The sequence below is a fragment of the Aedes aegypti genome, chromosome 2 (genome assembly GCF_002204515.2).
Source record: "Aedes aegypti strain LVP_AGWG chromosome 2, AaegL5.0 Primary Assembly, whole genome shotgun sequence".
Taxonomy (NCBI): Eukaryota; Metazoa; Arthropoda; class Insecta; order Diptera; family Culicidae; genus Aedes; species Aedes aegypti.
In genome coordinates, this window is record NC_035108.1 from 437,108,220 (window position 1) to 437,128,564 (window position 20,345).

A 20,345-nucleotide genomic window follows, 5' to 3' on the forward strand; every position below is an offset into this window, starting at 1 on the left:
AATTTCTTTACTTTTCTTGAGCGAAACAGCATACTTAGCTTTATAAGTAAAGATTCAAACAAAGAGCTGAAGACGTTTGAATTGTTTATTCGATATTTATTTAATTGATTCAGTTCCTAATATAGTTTTAAAAGGTTCAGAGATGTATATCGAAATTACTCAGGCACTAAGTATAAAATAGCAATACTTGACAGTTTTGAGAATCTTCTTTGGAAGAGGTAGTAACTGATGATAACCTATCCAAAATCGAAAGCGTGTTAGATAAGCAAAAGAGTTTAAAAAAGAACCTGCTTGGGCCATACATTTGATACTGACCAAAGAACACTTTTCCAAACATCTATGCATAAATACAGTGTATAATAAAAAAAACAAGAATCACTTAATATGTTATAAAAAAAGTTTACATAATGTGGAAATGATTTCCACTAGAACCATATTGATTTTTCAGATTATTAACTTTTATTTAACATTTTTGGAGGCCTTTCCATCCTTTTTGATTGTTGTTAAATAGGAATGCTACATGCACAACGTAAATTTTCATATATTACAGCTTAGTTGGGTTAGGTGGGTTTCTGATAATGAATACTCAAATAAAACGAAGAATATTCGTGTTGTGCATTATATTGAACCTAAAATAATTATTATATAATGAGGCAGATAATTGAACTAGAAAAATAATGTTATTTTATGAATCAAATTCTCACATGGTTATTTAATGATAGTTAACGTTCTATATTCATATATAAAATTATTGCTTATATACTCCTAAATAGTTGCACTTTCCCCTGCAGTAAAAAATATTGTTTTGACAAATTCAATGGGTGTATAATTGAATTTAAAAATATGATGATTTGTTGCTCAATATATTTTCATGATAAAAAATGCAAAATTTTCAAACTTTGTCAGAAAATAATCCAAGGGTGCTGCAAATCATTCGAAAATGGCCTTTTTCTACACATTTTTTTTTTGCACTTCAAGACCCCCGTCTCTGCTCCATCCAAAACTTTTATTTTGTCGAAGCCCGAAGTCACTTGTTATGTTGTGCCAGAATCTTTTCTGAAACATTTCCCAGCCATTATGTTACATATTCCGTTGGAAATGTATACGAAATATTTACCTGATTTTTTCCAGAAAGTTAGCCATTAGTATCTTTATTTTTTTGGCACTTTGATTTCCCAATCAAAATATTTCAGTCTTTATAATAACAAGTAATTATTTCATGTTGTTTGATTTTGAAATGCCGACCCAGCCTTAAATTTAGATCACAAGCAGATTAGCGAAATCATCGAGAGCATCAACAGCAGCAGTGGGAGTCAGTCCATGGATCGGTGCTCACAGTAGCGCGAGAACTGGTCGGATCAACAAAGTCCAAGGAACGGTTGGTTCGACGAGGAGTGCCAGAGAATGACGGACGAGAACAACGTGGCTAGAAGACGGATGTTGGTGTCTGGTACCCGTCAGAGCAGAGAGCGGTCCAAGGAAGCAAGAACAGCCAAAATACGGATCCATCGCAGAAAGACAAAATAGCATAAAGAGGCAGTAATTGCTCACGCGCGAGAAGCTATGGAACAGAACGATATGCGACGGTTCTACCAATGGTGTGCGGAGAAATACGGCAAGAAAATAAACCTCTTACTTACTTATTTGGCTTTACATCAATTATCTTGATAAAACCTCGCCAACAATATTTCGCCAATTCACTCGGTTCATGGCCGCTTCTCTCCATCCTCGACTGTGACCCACGCTCTCCAGGTGCACCTGGTCAATCCACCTAGCTCGCTGCGCCCCACGCCTTCTTGTTCCGATCGGATTCGTAGCGAACACCATCTTACAGAGTTGTTGTCCGGCATTCTTGCAACATGCCCTGCCCAGCGTATCCTTCCAGCTTTAGCTACCTTCACGATACTGGGTTCGCCGTAGAGTTGAGCGAGCTCGTGGTTCATCCTTCGCCGCCACACGACGTTCTCCTGCACGCCGCCAAAGATCGTCCTTAGTACTCAGCGTTCGAAAACTCCAAGAGCTTGCAAGTCCTCTTCCAGCATAGTCCACGTCTCATGCCCACAGAGGACTACCGGTCTTATGAGCAAATGTACATCGTGCATTTGGTGCGGAGGTGAATCTTTCTTGACCGCAGTTTCTTCTGGAGGCCATAGTAGGCATGCAATGCGCCTTCGTATTTCCCGACTAACATTGTTGTCAGCCGTCAACAAGGATCCAAGGTAGACGAACTCGTCCACCACCTTGAAGGTATCCCCGTCTATCGTAACAACGCTTCTTAGGCGGGACTTGTCGTGCTCAGTTCCGCCCAGGCCCATGGCACGGGACGACTTTAAGCGTGTACGCCCGAGATCTTCACGCAATTTTGCACACCGTCTATCGTTGCTCTGATCAATCTTGTGAGCTTCCCGGGAAAGCTGTTCTCGTCCAAGATTTTCCATAACTCTACGCGGTCGATACTATCGTATGCCGCCTTGAAATTGATGAACAAATGGTGCGTGGAGACCTGGTACTCACGGCATTTCTGGAGGATTTGTCGCGCGGAAAAGATCTGGTCCGTTGTCGAGCGGCCGTCGATGAAACCTGCTTGATAACTTCCCACGAACGCGTTTTCTATAGGTGATAGACGACGGAAGAGAATCTGGGATAGCACTTTGTAGGCGGCGTTTAGGATGGTGATTGCACGATAATTTTCACACTCCAGTTTGTCGCCCTTTTTGTAGCTAGGGCATATAACGCCTTGCTTCCACCCCTCCGGTAGCTGTTCCGTTTCCCAGATTCTGACTATCAGCCGACGCAGACAAGCGGCCAACCTATCCGGGCCGATCTTGATGAGTTCGGCTCATCCGATAGCATCCTTGCCAGCGGCCTTGTTGTTCTTGAGCTGTTGAATGGCATCCTTAACTTCCCCCGTTGTGGGAGCTGGTTGGTTTCCACTGTCCGCTGTGCTGACGTAGCCATCACCTTCGCTGTCCTGACCTTCTGTGCCTGTGTTCTCTGCGCCATTCAGGAGTTCATCGTAGTGCTGCTTCCACCTTTTGATCACCTCGCGTCCGTTCGTCAAGATGCTCCCATCCTTATCCCGGCACATTTCAGCTCGCGGCACAAAGCCTTTGCGGGATGTGTTGAGCTTCTAATATAACTTCCGCGTTTCTTGAGAACGGTGCAGTAACTCCATCTCTTGGCATTCCACCTCTTCCAGGCGGCGCTTTTTGCCCTGGAATAGGTTTCCGCATCAGTCTGTATCGTTCCACGTTCTGCCGCGTACCATGCTGCAGTATTGCAGCCCGCGCTGAGTGTACGAAATATTAATCTTGTTCGGAATTTGAGATAAAACGGTATAATCTGATTTAAACTTCTGAAATTATGTGGTGGAATATTGAACATCTCTCGAGACAGGTATCAAATAACATTGCGTTTTGCAATGATTGATTTATCAATTCTAGGATATTTCACGTTAAAATTCGAAATTTGTCATACAATTATTTTAGAGGACAAGACAATTGCGCAAGTATCTTGCTGTAAAGAAGATTATCAAAAAAAAAAAAATTAAGTTAGATTTTAAACCCTCCGGAGCTGAAATAGAATAAAGCAACGAGCAGAATGCTTTCAAACACTGAAATTTGTCTTAGAACATTGAGAAGTGGTGATTTTAAACTACGAATCCGACTGTTTTCAGCAGGCTCATGGCACGGGACGATTTTTAGTGTAGTCAACATCTCCATGTGTTTACTCATTTTTGGGTAATTTGAATCGAGAGTGAAATCAGAATGCGAACTTTTGTTTAATGTTTATGATCCATAATCGAGCAAGAGTCGCAATCAAATCACTGATTACTTGCTTGCAGGCTTGCAGGATGCCTTTTAATGTTTGCTCTCCTTTCAAAACCATCGAAATGTTGAATGTGCTTCAACTTTTTGGCACATTATTAGCTGATTTAACAATATCTAAAATTGATAATCAAACTAAACAAAACAATGGTCTTCATTTTCACAGTTCTTACAACTGACAGTGGGCGATATTCACTTATCGCCCGGGACATCCTGGCTACGAAGAACACTGTGTATCGATATATGGTTGTCATGGGCCTGGTTTTCAGCATACGCTAATAAGGCGCCATCCACGAATTACGCTCTAAGGGGGATGGGAGAGTAGGCTCAAGCGTTACGGCCCATACTCACATTTTGAATTTTTTTCTTCAAAAAGTATTACGGAGGGGGAAGGAGGGGATCAAAGTTTATTAATATTTGTGTTGCGTAATAAATGATAACACGTATAACGTAATGATATTGGTTAGAAATCCATTCAGTGAGAATTTCGTAAATATAATGGAAATAAAACTCAATGAACTAATTTGTCTCGAATAGACAATTCTCTCAACCTATTTCCTTTCGGGGAAATTGTTACTGATTTATGACCAAGGATTCCCTCGAAAAAACGTTCGAAGATATCACTGAGAACACTTCCATGGATTCACATAGAGATTCGTTCACAAATTCTTCCAGGAATTTCTCCTGGTAGTCTTCCAAGATTGTTTCCAAAGCAACTACTCCAAGAATTTGTTAACTCAACAAAATAAGAAAAAAACATTGAAGTGGAAGATATTGGGAGACATTTTTTCCACGTATATGGGAGAAAAAGCATTACCAAGCATCACTGTTTTCAATTCAAAATCGTTGCTGTTGAATACGCACGATATAAACTTACGAAATGATAAATATAAAGATTTTCTTAGATCTCAGCTTTGGAAAGTCTCCGTGTTTCAAAACAGATCTGACTAACTACTTCTCAAACAACTTGGCAATAACAACTTTTTATCGATATATGCTTTCTCGACAAAAGTCAGCAAACCTCACCCTCGCAAAAGCCAAAAATCGAATGCAACCAGCAAAGTTTCATCCCATCTCCAGAATACCAACTAACCAAGCATAATGCTCTACTCGTTTACACAGCTCAAACAACCGCACGTACGAAACGAATGGGACGAGCTTGTACCAAAAGTACAATGCCAAAGAATCCAGAAGGAAAGACCACACCAGCCTTGGTAATCTTTCACCCAAAACTATTGTATTCAGCCAAGGAGAAAGCCAAGACTCGAAGCAGCAAAGTTTAATATTTCACTAATAGCTTCCAGGGCCGAAAAGTTCACCGATATGCTTCACGCATCGCAACGACGACAAAGACTATTCTCGGCAAACGGAAAGGCACGAGAGCTGGTGCGATGAATTTTAAATGCACCACTAGCATAGAACAGGAGGCAAGTCATCAGTTTCGCCACTATGAACCCAAAAAGAACGAAACTTTCACCATCAATTCGAAGTGTGGCTTCTGGCCGTCGTTCCCGCATACGCTTCTTACAACAACGGGCCGTGCTCAACTTTGAACTCATTAAATCATTGCACAGTGGGCGAAAACGGATCAATTAAGCACAACTTTGGAAAGCTACTGATTTAAAACGTTAAGGGAAGAAGTGGTGGGATGATCGATTTCGATTGTAATCCATTGATTCCTTCATTATAAATGGCTGCTCAATAATTATTTTTTACCTAAAAATGTCCGATTTTACCCACTGTACATTGCTTGGCTTGCCCTCTGGATCCTGTTTGATCAGGTCTGTTCTCATTATTTTCCCATTAAACTTAAATCACTTATAAGAAAATTGATTTTATTCAATTAACAGCTAACCTCTGTTCCGCGCGCTCTTTCTAGTTCCGCCCTCTCTGTCTCACTCACTGATTCGAATGATTCCCAGAGTAAGCTTTGTATCACTCGCATCTCGCCTCTCGATAACAATATGCTTCTAATGAGGTAATAATTATATCCTAAAATGGAATCTTATTTACAGGAGCCGTTTTTCTATTGTTCCTCTTATGTGTCCGAATCGGGTGCATCCCTGCTTGACTCAGACCCTCTGCTTGGGCCTCACGTTTTCCCGGATGGTACACGATTGCAAAATAATATCACCAACTAATCCTAGATTTTCGACCCACGGCTGTTTAGGAGTTTGACATTTAAATTTCTCTACAGTTAAGTGGTTAACGAAAATAATAGTGTCTTTAAGTCCCATTGCTATAGGCATTTCAAGAAATGCCTATCAGCAAAAAACAAAACAAAAACAAAGGGTATAAAAAATTTAAACGAAACAAAAATTATATAACATTATATCAACAGCAGCAGCATTGAACATAATTTCCAGTTTTTGGTACCGGCAATCGTTTATCATCAGACGTAGAACTTTTCAATAATGTCGTCGTACTTTTTAAGAACAATGTTTCGCTTCACCTTCAGGGTTGGACCTATTTGGGAGAGAGAAAGACACGGATTTACGATGAAGTTGAGATTGAAATCGATTCACGAATAAAAGGGACTACTTACCAAGTTCACCTCCGGGCACCGAGAAGTCAGCAGATAGCAGAGCGAATTTCTGCACTTTCTGTGCATTGGAAATAGCCTTCTTGTTCGCGCGATCGATTCCCTCCTGGATAGCTTGAAGCACCTGAAATAGTTTGTGAGGGTTAAACCAACTTTATCGATTGTATTCGAGCAACTATTTTGTTTAAGGCATATTGATGCCAATTGGATTTATGACTACTTTCGATTGGCTTAAAAATCGGTTAGGATTACTTCAAAATTGGCTTTGGATTGGTTCTGGATTGACGTTAGAATGTATTTGGATTGGTTTTGGACTACATTTAAGTTGGATTGGATTTGGATTGGATTTGGATTGGATTTGGATTGGATTTGGATTGGATTTGGATTGGATTTGGATTGGATTGGATTTGGATTGGATTTGGATTGGATTTGGATTGGATTTGGATTGGATTTGGATTGGATTTGGATTGGATTTGGATTGGATTTGGATTGGATTTGGATTGGATTTGGATTGGATTTGGATTGGATTGGATTTGGATTGGATTTGGATTGGATTTGGATTGGATTTGGATTGGATTTGGATTGGATTTGGATTGGATTTGGATTGGATTTGGATTGGATTTGGATTGGATTTGGATTGGATTTGGATTGGATTTGGATTGGATTTGGATTGGATTTGGATTGGATTTGGATTGGATTTGGATTGGATTTGGATTGGATTTGGATTGGATTTGGATTGGATTTGGATTGGATTTGGATTGGATTTGGATTGGATTTGGATTGGATTTGGATTGGATTTGGATTGGATTTGGATTGGATTTGGATTGGATTTGGATTGGATTTGGATTGGATTTGGATTGGATTTGGATTGGATTTGGATTGGATTTGGATTGGATTTGGATTGGATTTGGATTGGATTTGGATTGGATTTGGATTGGATTTGGATTGGATTTGGATTGGATTTGGATTGGATTTGGATTGGATTTGGATTGGATTTGGATTGGATTTGGATTGGATTTGGATTGGATTTGGATTGGATTTGGATTGGATTTGGATTGGATTTGGATTGGATTTGGATTGGATTTGGATTGGATTTGGATTGGATTTGGATTGGATTTGGATTGGATTTGGATTGGATTTGGATTGGATTGGATTGGATTGGATTTGGATTGGATTTGGATTGGATTTGGATTGGATTTGGATTGGATTTGGATTGGATTTGGATTGGATTTGGATTGGATTTGGATTGGATTGGATTGGATTTGGATTGGATTTGGATTGGATTTGGATTGGATTTGGATTGGATTTGGATTGGATTTGGATTGGATTTGGATTGGATTTGGATTGGATTTGGATTTGGATTGGATTTGGATTGGATTTGGATTGGATTTGGATTGGATTTGGATTGGATTTGGATTGGATTTGGATTGGATTTGGATTGGATTTGGATTGGATTTGGATTGGATTTGGATTGGATTTGGATTGGATTTGGATTGGATTTGGATTGGATTTGGATTGGATTTGGATTGGATTTGGATTGGATTTGGATTGGATTTGGATTGGATTTGGATTGGATTTGGATTGGATTTGGATTGGATTTGGATTGGATTTGGATTGGATTTGGATTGGATTTGGATTGGATTTGGATTGGATTTGGATTGGATTTGGATTGGATTTGGATTGGATTTGGATTGGATTTGGATTGGATTTGGATTGGATTTGGATTGGATTTGGATTGGATTTGGATTGGATTTGGATTGGATTTGGATTGGATTTGGATTGGATTTGGATTGGATTTGGATTGGATTTGGATTGGATTTGGATTGGATTTGGATTGGATTTGGATTGGATTTGGATTGGATTTGGATTGGATTTGGATTGGATTTGGATTGGATTTGGATTGGATTTGGATTGGATTTGGATTGGATTTGGATTGGATTTGGATTGGATTTGGATTGGATTTGGATTGGATTTGGATTGGATTTGGATTGGATTTGGATTGGATTTGGATTGGATTTGGATTGGATTTGGATTGGATTTGGATTGGATTTGGATTGGATTTGGATTGGATTTGGATTGGATTTGGATTGGATTTGGATTGGATTTGGATTGGATTTGGATTGGATTTGGATTGCATTGTTGTTGCCATCTTTTAGATTTGAATTAGCATTGAATCTACTCTATATTGACTTTATATTGATATAAGATATGACTTAGACTGATTTTGGACGACATTTAGAACAGTAACTAGTGCTTACCTTAGGACACGGCCCGGCGGCAATGATCTGGCTCAACTTGGTGTACTCCACGCCGAATCCCTTCAGCCAGCTGATCGTTTCCGGTGTGAGTTCGTCCTTCGGCTCTCCGCTGTCCAGGTTCATTTGCGTCTTCAGCGTGATCAACATGGTCAGGAACTTGCGCTTGTCGCCCACCAGGAATGCGTTGCTCACCTGCATCAGTTCGTTCTTGACCAGATTTTCCACGTGCACCGGGGGAATGTTTTCACCGCCAGCGGTAATGATTAGTTCCTAGGATGATAAACAAAAAAATGGTCAATTTGATCCTTAAGACATGTCTTCAAGAGAAAACCTCACCTTAATTCTTCCGGTTATGTAAATGAAGTCCTGATCATCAATATAGCCCACATCTCCCGAGTGCAGCCATCCCTCCTCGTCGATAGCTTCCTTAGTCTTAATCTCATCGCCGACGTATCCCATCAGAATGTGTCGTCCCCGCATGCAGATTTCACCGTGGCCCCGCTCGTCCGGTTTGTCGATTTTGGTTTCGCACCCACCCAAACTCTTGCCGATCGTGGCAAAGTTGTAGCTGTCGGCCGTGGTCAACGAGTGCGCTCCGCACGTTTCCGACATTCCGAACGCCTCCATGATTGGCATGTCCAGGCTCATGAAGTACTTCTTTGTTTCGGGATCCATGGGAGCGGCTGCCGTGACCATCGTCATGCACCGGCTCAACCCCAACGCGTCCTTCACCTTCGAAAGCAGGAAGTTTCTCACGAAACGGTACTGCCAGGAGTTGGTTGGTTTGCTGTAAAATGGAGTATTGAGTTAGATAAGGAAACTTCCAAGAAGAGTAACGATGCTCCCCAAACCATTATTATCAGAAATACGTTTCTCCGGAATGCGCGCTTTCTTCCAAGGATGAAATGATCAATGTTGATAGTTGCATCGAAATGAACAAACAGTTTGATACTTTAGACTAATTTTCCGATCCTCAAATCGAAGCAGCCTCTAGCCCATCTTTGATTCAAGTAAGAAAACAAAGAGTGCCGCCTATCAATTGTTCTGAATTTGGAAAATTTAGGAAGGAGATGTTGAACTCCTTTTGAGGAATCAACGTTTCCTTCCAATTCCACTCACCCGAGTGCAGCCCCCAACACGACCCACCCTGCCAACGACTCTGTGGTCGAGAGTTCCCATAGCGATCGGATGAACTTCGTGAGTGACCAACAGATCGCTCGTGAGTTCCCTTACCACGAGTGATTAACCGTGCTACGAGCATCGCGAATATTCCACGTGCTTCTAGAACGCGTGGCGCGGTGTTATAAATACGCGACGCCTTCGCGTAGTCAAGCTAGTCTTGTATTAACTTCGCCGCGAAAATACATCGAGTGAGTGAATCAAAATGAAGTAAAGTGAAGTGAACTAGCAGAGTGATGTTGATTCACTTCATCCGAAAAATACAATCCACCCCGACCCGACAGGAGTTGGCCACGGTTAACGCGCCAACATAGTGGTCCTTCGAACCGAATCCAGTGCCACCCCGTTTTTTAAAGGATTCAACGCGCTCCACCCAGAACGTGTACCGTCCAAGGATTTGATCAATTACTACCGTCGCCGCCGCCACTTGTGAATTGTTGCGTATCGACCATCAATCGCCAAGGGAGTGCTCTGCACCGCCGTTCCGACCCGACATGCGCTACTGGTGATCTTACCGACTAAAATACGACATGTCGCAAGGACGCTCACCGAAGACTAAATCGACTGCTAAAGGCAGCAGCTAAAGCCGCCAAGCAGAAACAGAACCGAGACGCTGAGCTACACGCTTCCAACTGGGAAACCATCGCCGATGCCTTAACGCTGAAAGAGTTATCATCGCTATCTCGTCAACGAGCACAAGTGAGCCTAAAGCTTACACGAGTACACCGGGCACTTTCCGCCGCTCGGAACCAGCTCAGCCTGCCACAGTTGAAGACCGTCGTGAAAAGAGTGGACGATGCGTATGTTAAGTTCAGCGCCGTGCACACCAAGCTGGATGCTATAATCCCAAATGAGGCCTTCCAACAGCAGGAGGAGATCTACATCGCTTTTGACGAACGATACGACTACGCTCGCACGGCCGTAGAGGAACTCATGCTGGAATACGATCCGCACATCAACAAGATTCCAACCACGCAACCGCAAGTGGTAGTGCAACAACAACCACTGAAGGCTCCATTCCCTACCTTCGATGGGTCTTACGCAAACTGGCCGAAATTCAAGGCCATCTTTCAGGACTTGATGGTCAATTCAGGAGATTCGGATGCCATCAAGTTGTACCACCTCGACAAGGCACTTGTTGTTGACGCTGCTGATGATTAGCGAAGAAAACTACCAGCAAGCATGGGCCATCCTCACCGAACGCTACGAAAACTAAAGGATCATTATTGAGACACACATTCGTGGTCTGTTTGATGTGAAGCCAATGACATCCGGGTCATTCAAGGAATTGCGATGCCTACTCAACGAGTGCATCAGCCACGTAGAGTGCTTGAACCACAATCACAAACCCACACCGACGGATGTAAGATTCTCACCGAAAGCGGTCCATAACGCAGCTTGCCTACGTCATTGATACCGCGAGTTACTCCAAATGACGTGAGCTCCATCCGTGAGTGCCCACGAGAGATTACCGCCATCGTTGCCATCGTCAACGAGGTACTCACTGGAACTCACCACAGTAGCAGTGAAAAGATGAGTCGCAAATGTCCCACACGCGTCTAGAACACGTGTCCGGCTAGAGCGCGAACTTTCTAGAACGCGTACGCGCTAGTATAAAAACGCAACCGTTTCGCTAGCGATTCAGTTCTGTTTTAATCCGCCGTGAAAATACTTCTAGTAGTCTTAAAGATCGCGAACTTCTTCTCAAACATCTTGAAGAGAAGAAGCACATTTTTTCACTAATGACGGCAAAACTGAACAATTGTTCAAAGTCGTCTTGAAAGGTCTTCCAAGTGATTATAAGCCACTGAAGAGATCAAATATGTAATAAATGATTTACTTGGATTTTCCCCCATCCAAGTAATTATTATGAAAATGATTAGCCAATCTGGCATTCTTCGAAAAGGGATTTCTCAAGAATATTGTTCAGTTCGCTCTAACTAAAGTGATCTAAATAATATTAAAGCTATAGAAAAAGCTAGACTTGTGTTCGATGTTCGTGTGACATGGGAACATTTCCAGAAACCTGGAGGAAATTTCCAGAACCCCACTCAGTGCCGTCGGTGCCAAAAGTGGGTCATGGTAGTAAACATTGTACTAAATGCATGATTTGCAGAAGTTCTTCGCACGCTAAGGACGTATGAAGATACCAAAAAGTTTGTATGCACAAATTGCGTGGGCAAGTCTAATTATTGAGATTGCCCTTCGCGCAAACAAACCGTTGACGTTCGTACCAGGCAGCTGAACGGCAACGTTTATTGTAGTCGGAATTCCCCATTAAGAATCTCCAACAATTTACATTTTTCAGTTAACAATCGCTTGCTAAATAATCATACCCATCAGGAAAAATATAATCAAGGTCATTCAAAGTTAATTTTTTTGTCAGATAATAGGGTAACCAATATATTTTGGACCCCCTGGGCCATTTTCCTGCAAATTTTACTGTTTAAATCGAAAGACCAACTCAATTCCCATGCTATTTGGTAAGATATGACTATTCCGCACTTGCATCAACCGTTTGTACATAGAAAATGTGTTTATTTTATCTGAAATTAATTTGATTTAACCGGTTCATCCATGCAACCGTTACAACACGTTACACACAGAAATTGAAGCCGTCAGAAATTTACCAAATGTAAACAAAAACTTTTTTCAAATTTCTGAACTAAACGCGTAGAATTTCTTCGGTTTTCCATTGTCAATCGATTGATTAGAATATGGACAAGCATATTATACAATCAGAGTCGTGGACTTTGTCGCCAAACGATAAAAAATGCCGGAGGTCCAAAATAGATACTTTGAGGGTCCAAAATGTATTGATGTGTCCAAAATAATGACAAACAGTGCTTCACAATTCAATTATTTTCGACGTTTTTTGGATCCTACATGACCGTATGGGCATTTTTATCTCGTAGAGGAAGTTTTTCTTCACATATTGTTATGTTCTTTGACTTGGTTACGCTGTGCAATCAATCAATTGGGACAAAAAACTAAAATCACTTCCTTAGGGGGTCCAAAATACAACCGTTACCCAAGTTCTAATCTATTAATTTCGAATGGATTTACCCAAGAAAAATCATATGCCAATAATGTCACAGTGGTTTCAGTTCCTCTCCTTCAAATTGTCTTCCAACGGGTATTTGGGAAGGCCCAAGCAAGACGGTTTGTTTTCGGGACGCCAAGAAGTTTTGCTGTCAGTGTCAGTTTTGTGTTCAGTCGAGAATGGATTACCAACTGGTGAGTTCGTTTCATGCTTATGATAACACATTTTTTCTTGAAAGCGTAACTTTTATGCAATATTAAAACAAACTTTGTATGGTTCGTCACTATAAGTGTCGGCATTATGCTTTTTTCTTATACAATTTCAATATACATATATTTTTCTCTTTTTGACATTATTAAAAATTATCTTTTGAATCGTTCGACATTGTGAATGTTGACGTATTTCCAAAAACTTCTACCATATCGAGACAAAATGCACAGTAATACTCATATGTAATTTTCAAACAAACTATGTATGGTTCGTCACTACAAGTGTCGGCATTATTCCTGTTTCATATAATTTAAAATATATGCATGTAATTTTGGGGCCCAGATAGCCGTAGCGGTAAACGCGCAGCTATTCAGCATGACCAAGCTGAGGGTCGTGGGTTTGAATCTCACCGGTCGTAGATCTAATCGGGTTGGAAATTTTCTCGACTTCCCAGGGCATAGAGTATTGTGAGGAAGTAAAGAACTGTAATTGAATTGATAGGCAGGTTTAGAGATATAAGAAATAAGTAGGCTTAGAAAAATAAGAAACAAACAGACTGTCAGTTATTGGTCTAATCTTGGCTCGTAAAGACGTTGAATTACTACATTGGCGTAGTTGGTAGAACGAAAATAATCTTATTGGCAAGTATCAAGTAACGAAATTCCTGTGAAATGATTCAAAAAGTAGTCTCCGACGGACATGGGCGGAGATGAAAATTGACGGTTTCTGATAGGAATAGGCAGAAACCAGCGAAAAAAGGTCTCTGATGGACAAAGGCAGAGAACCGAAAACTTGGATTCTGACGGAAATGGGCAGAAATCCTGTATTAAACTGACCTCTGGTTAGACAAAGATCATCGATGAATGAAATCTTGTTTTGAACGATTGAAGAAGAAATAACCTTAATTCGATAAAAATGTTTGAAATACCGAGAGTTTTTCAAGCTTCATGATCGACATTTGCACGACTGCAAGATTATGTTAGTTCTTACGTACTGAACCAAAGCGCATAATGTTCAAATCATATCCATTACGTTAAAGGTCGATAAAATTGGAATGTTTATGAATAAACGCAAAACTTAACACACTGTATCGAATCAGGCTAACCTAAAATGCGTGGAATTTCTTTTCCAACTTAAATAAAGCGCTCACATCAACAGTTATGAAAAATGCTTCCGATCTTCATTGAATCCTGAGAATATTTATCACTTACAACACCTATGCTATTGTACAACTGGAAGCATTCACAATAGAAGGTATAGAAAAGTCCGGTACACTTATACTTGTGAGTCGTCCAGTGTTTACAAAAAAAAATGAACGTAAAGAATGAAATTCACTTTTAAGTTTCAACATTTTACGATACAATGTTCTGATCATATGGTCCAATGAGTGCTTTATGTTTAAGACACAAAATATCTCGCATGGCTATGCTTGTACAGTTTGGTAGTATACCAAGTATGGATCATTGCGTGATCATATGAAGATTTTTCGAAGCCAGGGCAATAATACCCACTTGAGAGAGAAAAAAGAGAAAAAAAACTCTTCATAGTTTTTTAAACATTTTTTTTTATTGTTTTAATACATAGATTCAGCCTATGCTGCCAATATCTTTCAAGGATACGCAAAAAGTTATTCTTAACGTGGACATGATGGAAATTTTATACAAAATAGGTTTCATATTAAAACAGAATCAGACAAAGAACTTCAGAAACTACGAGAAGCGTTGATTTCCGAATAGTGGAAACAAGGATCACAGAAATTTGGGTCCGATGTCAGGTACCCTAGCTTATAAAACATTCTGTTATTCGAAGATAGTAAGATTGTATTTTCTAGAAACATAAGGTATGAAACTTTGCAATCTTCCGTGGAAAAGAATCGCCAGAAAGACACAGTAAGTATCCAGAAACTTACTGTCATCAGCGTACGATGTTTCTTATTGCTACGGAAAGTATATATTGATTTTTCTAGCTCTGAGAATGTATTTTTTTTTTTCAATATGCTACTGATAAACCACTGAATGCATACGGTTGTAGCAGGAAATAAATCAAAGTTATTCTATGTAGTCACTTCCATCAGATTAGCAATAATCTTGTCATATCATGTAACCTGAGATCAGCACGTCTCGCCTCAAATTCGATAGTATTTGATGATCGTTCGGTGCTAACGGAGTTGATCTAATGAACAAAATCCTGTCAATTTTGTGTTTCAATACAGCTTTATGAAACAGTGCTATAGATGTTTTTGCTCACAATATCGATGTACGATGTATGATATCAGAAAATAAATTTTGCTGTGGACACGTCGGAAGTATCGTGTAAAAATTACTATAACTGCAGAAACAGTCGAAGAACTGAAAACTACAGTATGTTTAGTACATTGCACTGTAGATTACTAGGCTCCAGTATTTAAAGATAGTAAAATTGTTCTTCGTAGAAAGCTACCAAATTCGAATGGTGAGTTAAATATGCCATCTAAATCAAAAATTGCCAGTATTTGTTTAAAATACTACTAGAATATTGTTGTATACTATGGTGTATACTATACTATAACAACATAAAGATAAAAAACAGACAAGGATGGTGAAAAAAACAACACGAAACAAAGAGCACCAACATAGACAGCAGAAAATTTAACCATTAAAGCACCATTTGATATGGCATATAATTCAAATTTCGTAGCATCTTTGATGTTGAAATTCGAGTAGCATTGTTCAACAACACGATTCAATGAAATCCACATTGAACGACTAACTTTGTTGTGTCAATCGCTAATGAATACCGCTATGAACAGCATTCCTTATAACGCAGAACGCTCCACAATTCTCCGTTCGAAGGGAGATGGAAGTGGATAAGCATGCAGACTTTCACTTACAAGTAAATTTTGGAGCATCGCTGAATCAGATAAATATACGGTTGAGAAGAAGAATTTCTAGAATTAAAGCTGGAGAAGATCTTTTGGAAACTTCAACGGAACGGTTTCAGAACAGGATTCCTGATGAAACGTCATCGGATGTTTAAACTGTATGAAAAGTATATTTAGTTTTACAAACAAGCAATCTGATGAAAAAGCCGTTACCGATTTGTGTAAGTACATCAGTATTATAAAGCTTGAAGTGATTACAAATGACTTAAGAGTCACGTCATTCGTAAGCGAATGGTGCCAACTACAGTACCGTTGGTGCAGTAGAATATGAAAATAAATCAAAGCAGTAATCTGAGAAAAGATGTAGATATCGTGGAGATTTGAATACGGGTTAATATCTAACAAATAGCCATTCTGTTATTCAGAACGTTTGAAATTTCACGTCCTGCAAAGTTTAAATGTAAAGTATTGCAATCTAATGCTACACGGATAAAAATCTGATCCCCACACCATGATTTACAAATCATGAAATTCATAAATTGGTTAGGTCATGATATCAGGATCACAAATCATGGTTCCTGGAGTCATAATCATGATTCCTCATAAGCGTAACATCCAGTGTGAAAACACTAAGCGGCGCACTTTGCTTCATCACATTCGTATCGATCACTCTCAATTTAAAATAACGAAGCGGTTATGTGGTAGAGTACGTGACTCATAATCGGAAGGTTCTTGGATCGAATCCTAATGTATGCTTTTTTAACATTTTTTTTATTTTTTTCTCGATCATAAACGGATGCGCGACTCAGCATTTTTGGAATTTGAATCATGATTCCGAGCAATCAGCTACAAAAACCTAACGCGTGTGTTGCGTTACGGCAATCTGACTCATGATATCATGAGTCCAAATCATGGTGTATTTTCATAAGACGAAAACACGCTGGAATCATGATATCATGAGTCATAATCTTGTTTAGGGATTCTGATTTCTACCCGTGTACAGAAGCACGTTCTGCGGAGCTTATTTTTGTGGCTACTATGCTTGGAAATTAGCCAATTTAGCTTTGAAAGACCTTCAAATCGATGCCGATGTAACAAATTTCACATCACATTGTTATCAGCCCTCGGCTAGTTTACCTCTGAATATTTGATTTTTTGGGTATATCCTTCAGCTTTTTAAAGTGAAAATGGCACATTGATAGACTAAATTTGTAGTTGAATGAACTTTCAAATTGACATTCTCAAGTGACTTTGTGTAATATTTGGATAAATTTGGAATTCATTTTGCTAATAAATGTAATAAAAACATAGAATGAATTTTATCTAAAATAAGAGTATTTTTTACATTTCTAATAATAAGAGACATTAAACACTGAATTAGATTTTAAAAGGAGTAGGAAAAGAGAGTAATGTGAGGAAGTAATGAACTGTAATTGAATTGATAGGCAGGTTTAGAGATATAAGAAATAAGTAGGCTTAGAAAAATAAGAAACAAACAGACTGTCAGAGTTATTGGTCTAATCTTGGCTCGTAAAGACGTTGAATTACTACAAGTATCTTCGTACCTGCCACACGATATCCACATGCAAAAATGGTCATTGGCATAGTAAGCTCTCAGTTAATAACTGTGGAAGTGCTCATAAGAACACTAAGCTGAGAAGCATGCTCTGTCCAAGTAGGGACGTAACGCCAGAAAGAAGAAGAAGAAGAAGACATGTAATTTTCAGTTTTCGTCATTAATAAAAACGTCTTTTGAATTGTTCGACATTATAGATGTTGACGTATTTTTAAAGCTTCTACCAAAAACATCTCGAGACAAAAATACAAAACTAGCTTTAAATATAAGTCGTGTTTTCCCCCTTGTTCATGGATCGCATCACCGACCAGAGGTGACTCCCAGATCTTTTTCTCCCTCACTAATAAACACCCTTCCCGTGATGATTGTGGAGATGCAGAGGTATTCGCGGTCTCTAGAAGCAACAATCATTACACCTTAAGGTGATTATAAAACGAAGCCAAACTTGAAATTTTCATGTGCACAAGACTGGAGAATCTGACAATAGTTCGCGTTGAAAACCAATCAAATTGCTTGCTTGCTGGTGGTGACCAATGGGATAAAATTTCAACGCGGAGTGCTGTTTGGTTCTCAAGTTTTGTGCTCTTGAAAATTTGAGGTGTGGCTTCGTTCTAGAATCACCTTAACATTCATTCCCCATCCCAACTGACTGTAAGAACTTGGCCGGCGCCGTTATTGATCAATAATATTAGATCTGCTAAAACTGCACTTCGAGAGTAAGCGGAAACTCCCATCCCTTATTCATTTGGATCGTAGTGCAATTCTTACCAGTTCCGATCAATCACGGAGTAGCAACCATTGACATGTGCAGTCAGTCTATGCTATGCTTCAAATTGTCTTCCAACGGGTAACCGTTCTAATTATTTCAAATCACATGGCAATACTCCTGCTTATGCCACCGCAGCACTGTGTTTTATTTTCTCGATTTCATGCGCTTTTTTAATAGCGCCCAAACCATTGATTTTAGCAATATAGTTTGTTTGGAGAAGTTTCAAACAAATAAGCCTTATAAAAACGTATTCGACTGATAATTCTTTTACTTTAAGAAATAGAGAGGTGCGAAGTTCAGCAATTTTAAGATGTTTAACAACTTTGTGAAGACATGAAAAATGTTAAAAATCTTGTAAGAGAGTTACGAATTTTTTTTAACATATAGTACACAAATTTGCATGAAAAAACGTTTAAAATCATATTTGTTCATAACTTTTTACTTGAATTTTTATCATTTTTCATGTTTTCTACAAAGTTATTATAAGTAGGTTTGCATTTTGCATGCTTAACCAACTGCTCGGCAGGCAACAGTGGTGCTCCTGGCGGGTAAAATAGATCAAAGTAATCCAGGCTACTATGTTCTACAGCAAAAAAGCAGTGTTGCTCTGAAAGTAATTAAATGATCATCTCAGAAGTATTTAGACTTTGTTATCAATGATAACAAATTATCCTTACGTCCCATCAAAAGTTGTAGCTGGGAAGATTTCACATAAGATGAGTGTGTTCACTTCTCCATTGATTATTATGACGAGTAGTTAGAGGACTGAACACAAAAGGTTTGCCTTTTCCATAGTAATTTCCATATAAACTTCAAATGGCGTGTGCAGAGCCAAATTTCTTCCAAATCGCTTCAAATTTTGGGAAATGATTTTTATCATAATTGACATCGTTTTAGCATAGGGGAGCAGAAACTTCCAAATTTGCATCAGTCTAATGGTGATATGTTCAACAAAAACACGGGTTTTTCTATGACAAACAACTTTGTAGAAAACACAAAACATTTTAAAAATCTTGGAAAAAAAATATGATAAGAAGTATAGTTTTCAGGGGCCATTCACATACAATGGCATATATCTCAAAAAGTATATGAGATAGAAAAATCGTGTTTTCGACAAAGTTGTTTCAAATTGCCAATTCTACTACTTTGCCGAAGACACCATATGTCCTTCTAAAGGTTTTGAAAAAAAAAAAGGTTTTCAAACTCACTGCTAGGTGGATTGATCACAGAAATTTTTTCGTCAAAAGTTGCGCACCAAGAAACTTCTCCGAACAAACTATATCGCTAAAATCAACGGTGCTATTCAAAAAGCGCATGAAATCGAGAATTTAAAACACAGTGCGCAGGTTACTTCTATTCCGTCACTTCATTAACGGATCATCCAAACAGATCAGATTCATCAGAAAATGCACCTACTTCTAGGAGCATGTCTCCCTCTGATGTTGATTTTTTAACTGACCAATTGAATCAAAAAATTGATACAATGTTCAAAACCTCCAGCAAAGCAATCCAACTGTAAAATTTACAAATAAAATTGTTATTGGATTACGTTTCTCTAATGGATCGAAATATTTTTTTCAAATATTTTAAATCGGAATGCTCGTTCTTTGAGGGTAAAAAGGACGAACTGTATAATTTTCTAACAGCTAATAACATTCATATAGCAGTTATTACTGAAACTTATTTAAATCCTGGATCCAAACTAAAAATAGACCCAAACTTTTTTGTTTATCGTAATGATCGTTTGGATGGAGTATTTGGGAGAGTTGCTACCAGCATTCATAGGCGTGAAAAAAATAAACTTTTCTCGTCATGTGAAACCAAAGTTTTCGAAACTTTGGATGTTTCTATTGAAACACAGATTGGAAAATATACTTTAATAGACGCCTATTTGCCTTTTCAATTCTCTGGGCAGCAAGTTAATTTGCTCCGATCTGACTTGCGAAAATTGACTCGCAATAAGGCAATTCTATTTCTCATTGGTGTCTTTAATGCAAAACATCGCTCATGGAATAATTCTTGAAGCGATATCATTGGCAGAATTTCACTTGATGAGTATTCTTCAGAATATTTCTCTCTGA

The 20,345-nt window shown here is 39.1% G+C and overlaps 1 protein-coding gene across 2 annotated transcripts in view; it reads right to left on the bottom strand.

Moving 5' to 3' along the window:
* Positions 1-5,645: 5,645 nt before the first annotated feature.
* Positions 5,646-20,345, bottom strand: part of LOC5566981 (very long-chain-fatty-acid--CoA ligase bubblegum) — a 122,832-nt gene continuing 108,132 nt past the window's right edge. For both annotated transcript variants that reach the window (XM_021847827.1, XM_021847826.1), the window contains exons 7-10: positions 8,964-9,414; positions 8,628-8,897; positions 6,373-6,493; positions 5,646-6,293 (exon numbers count right to left, since the gene is read on the bottom strand). In XM_021847827.1, the coding sequence (XP_021703519.1) occupies positions 6,220-6,293; positions 6,373-6,493; positions 8,628-8,897; positions 8,964-9,414 (916 nt within the window). In that variant the 3' untranslated portion in view covers positions 5,646-6,219. The remainder of the gene's footprint in view (positions 6,294-6,372; positions 6,494-8,627; positions 8,898-8,963; positions 9,415-20,345) is intronic.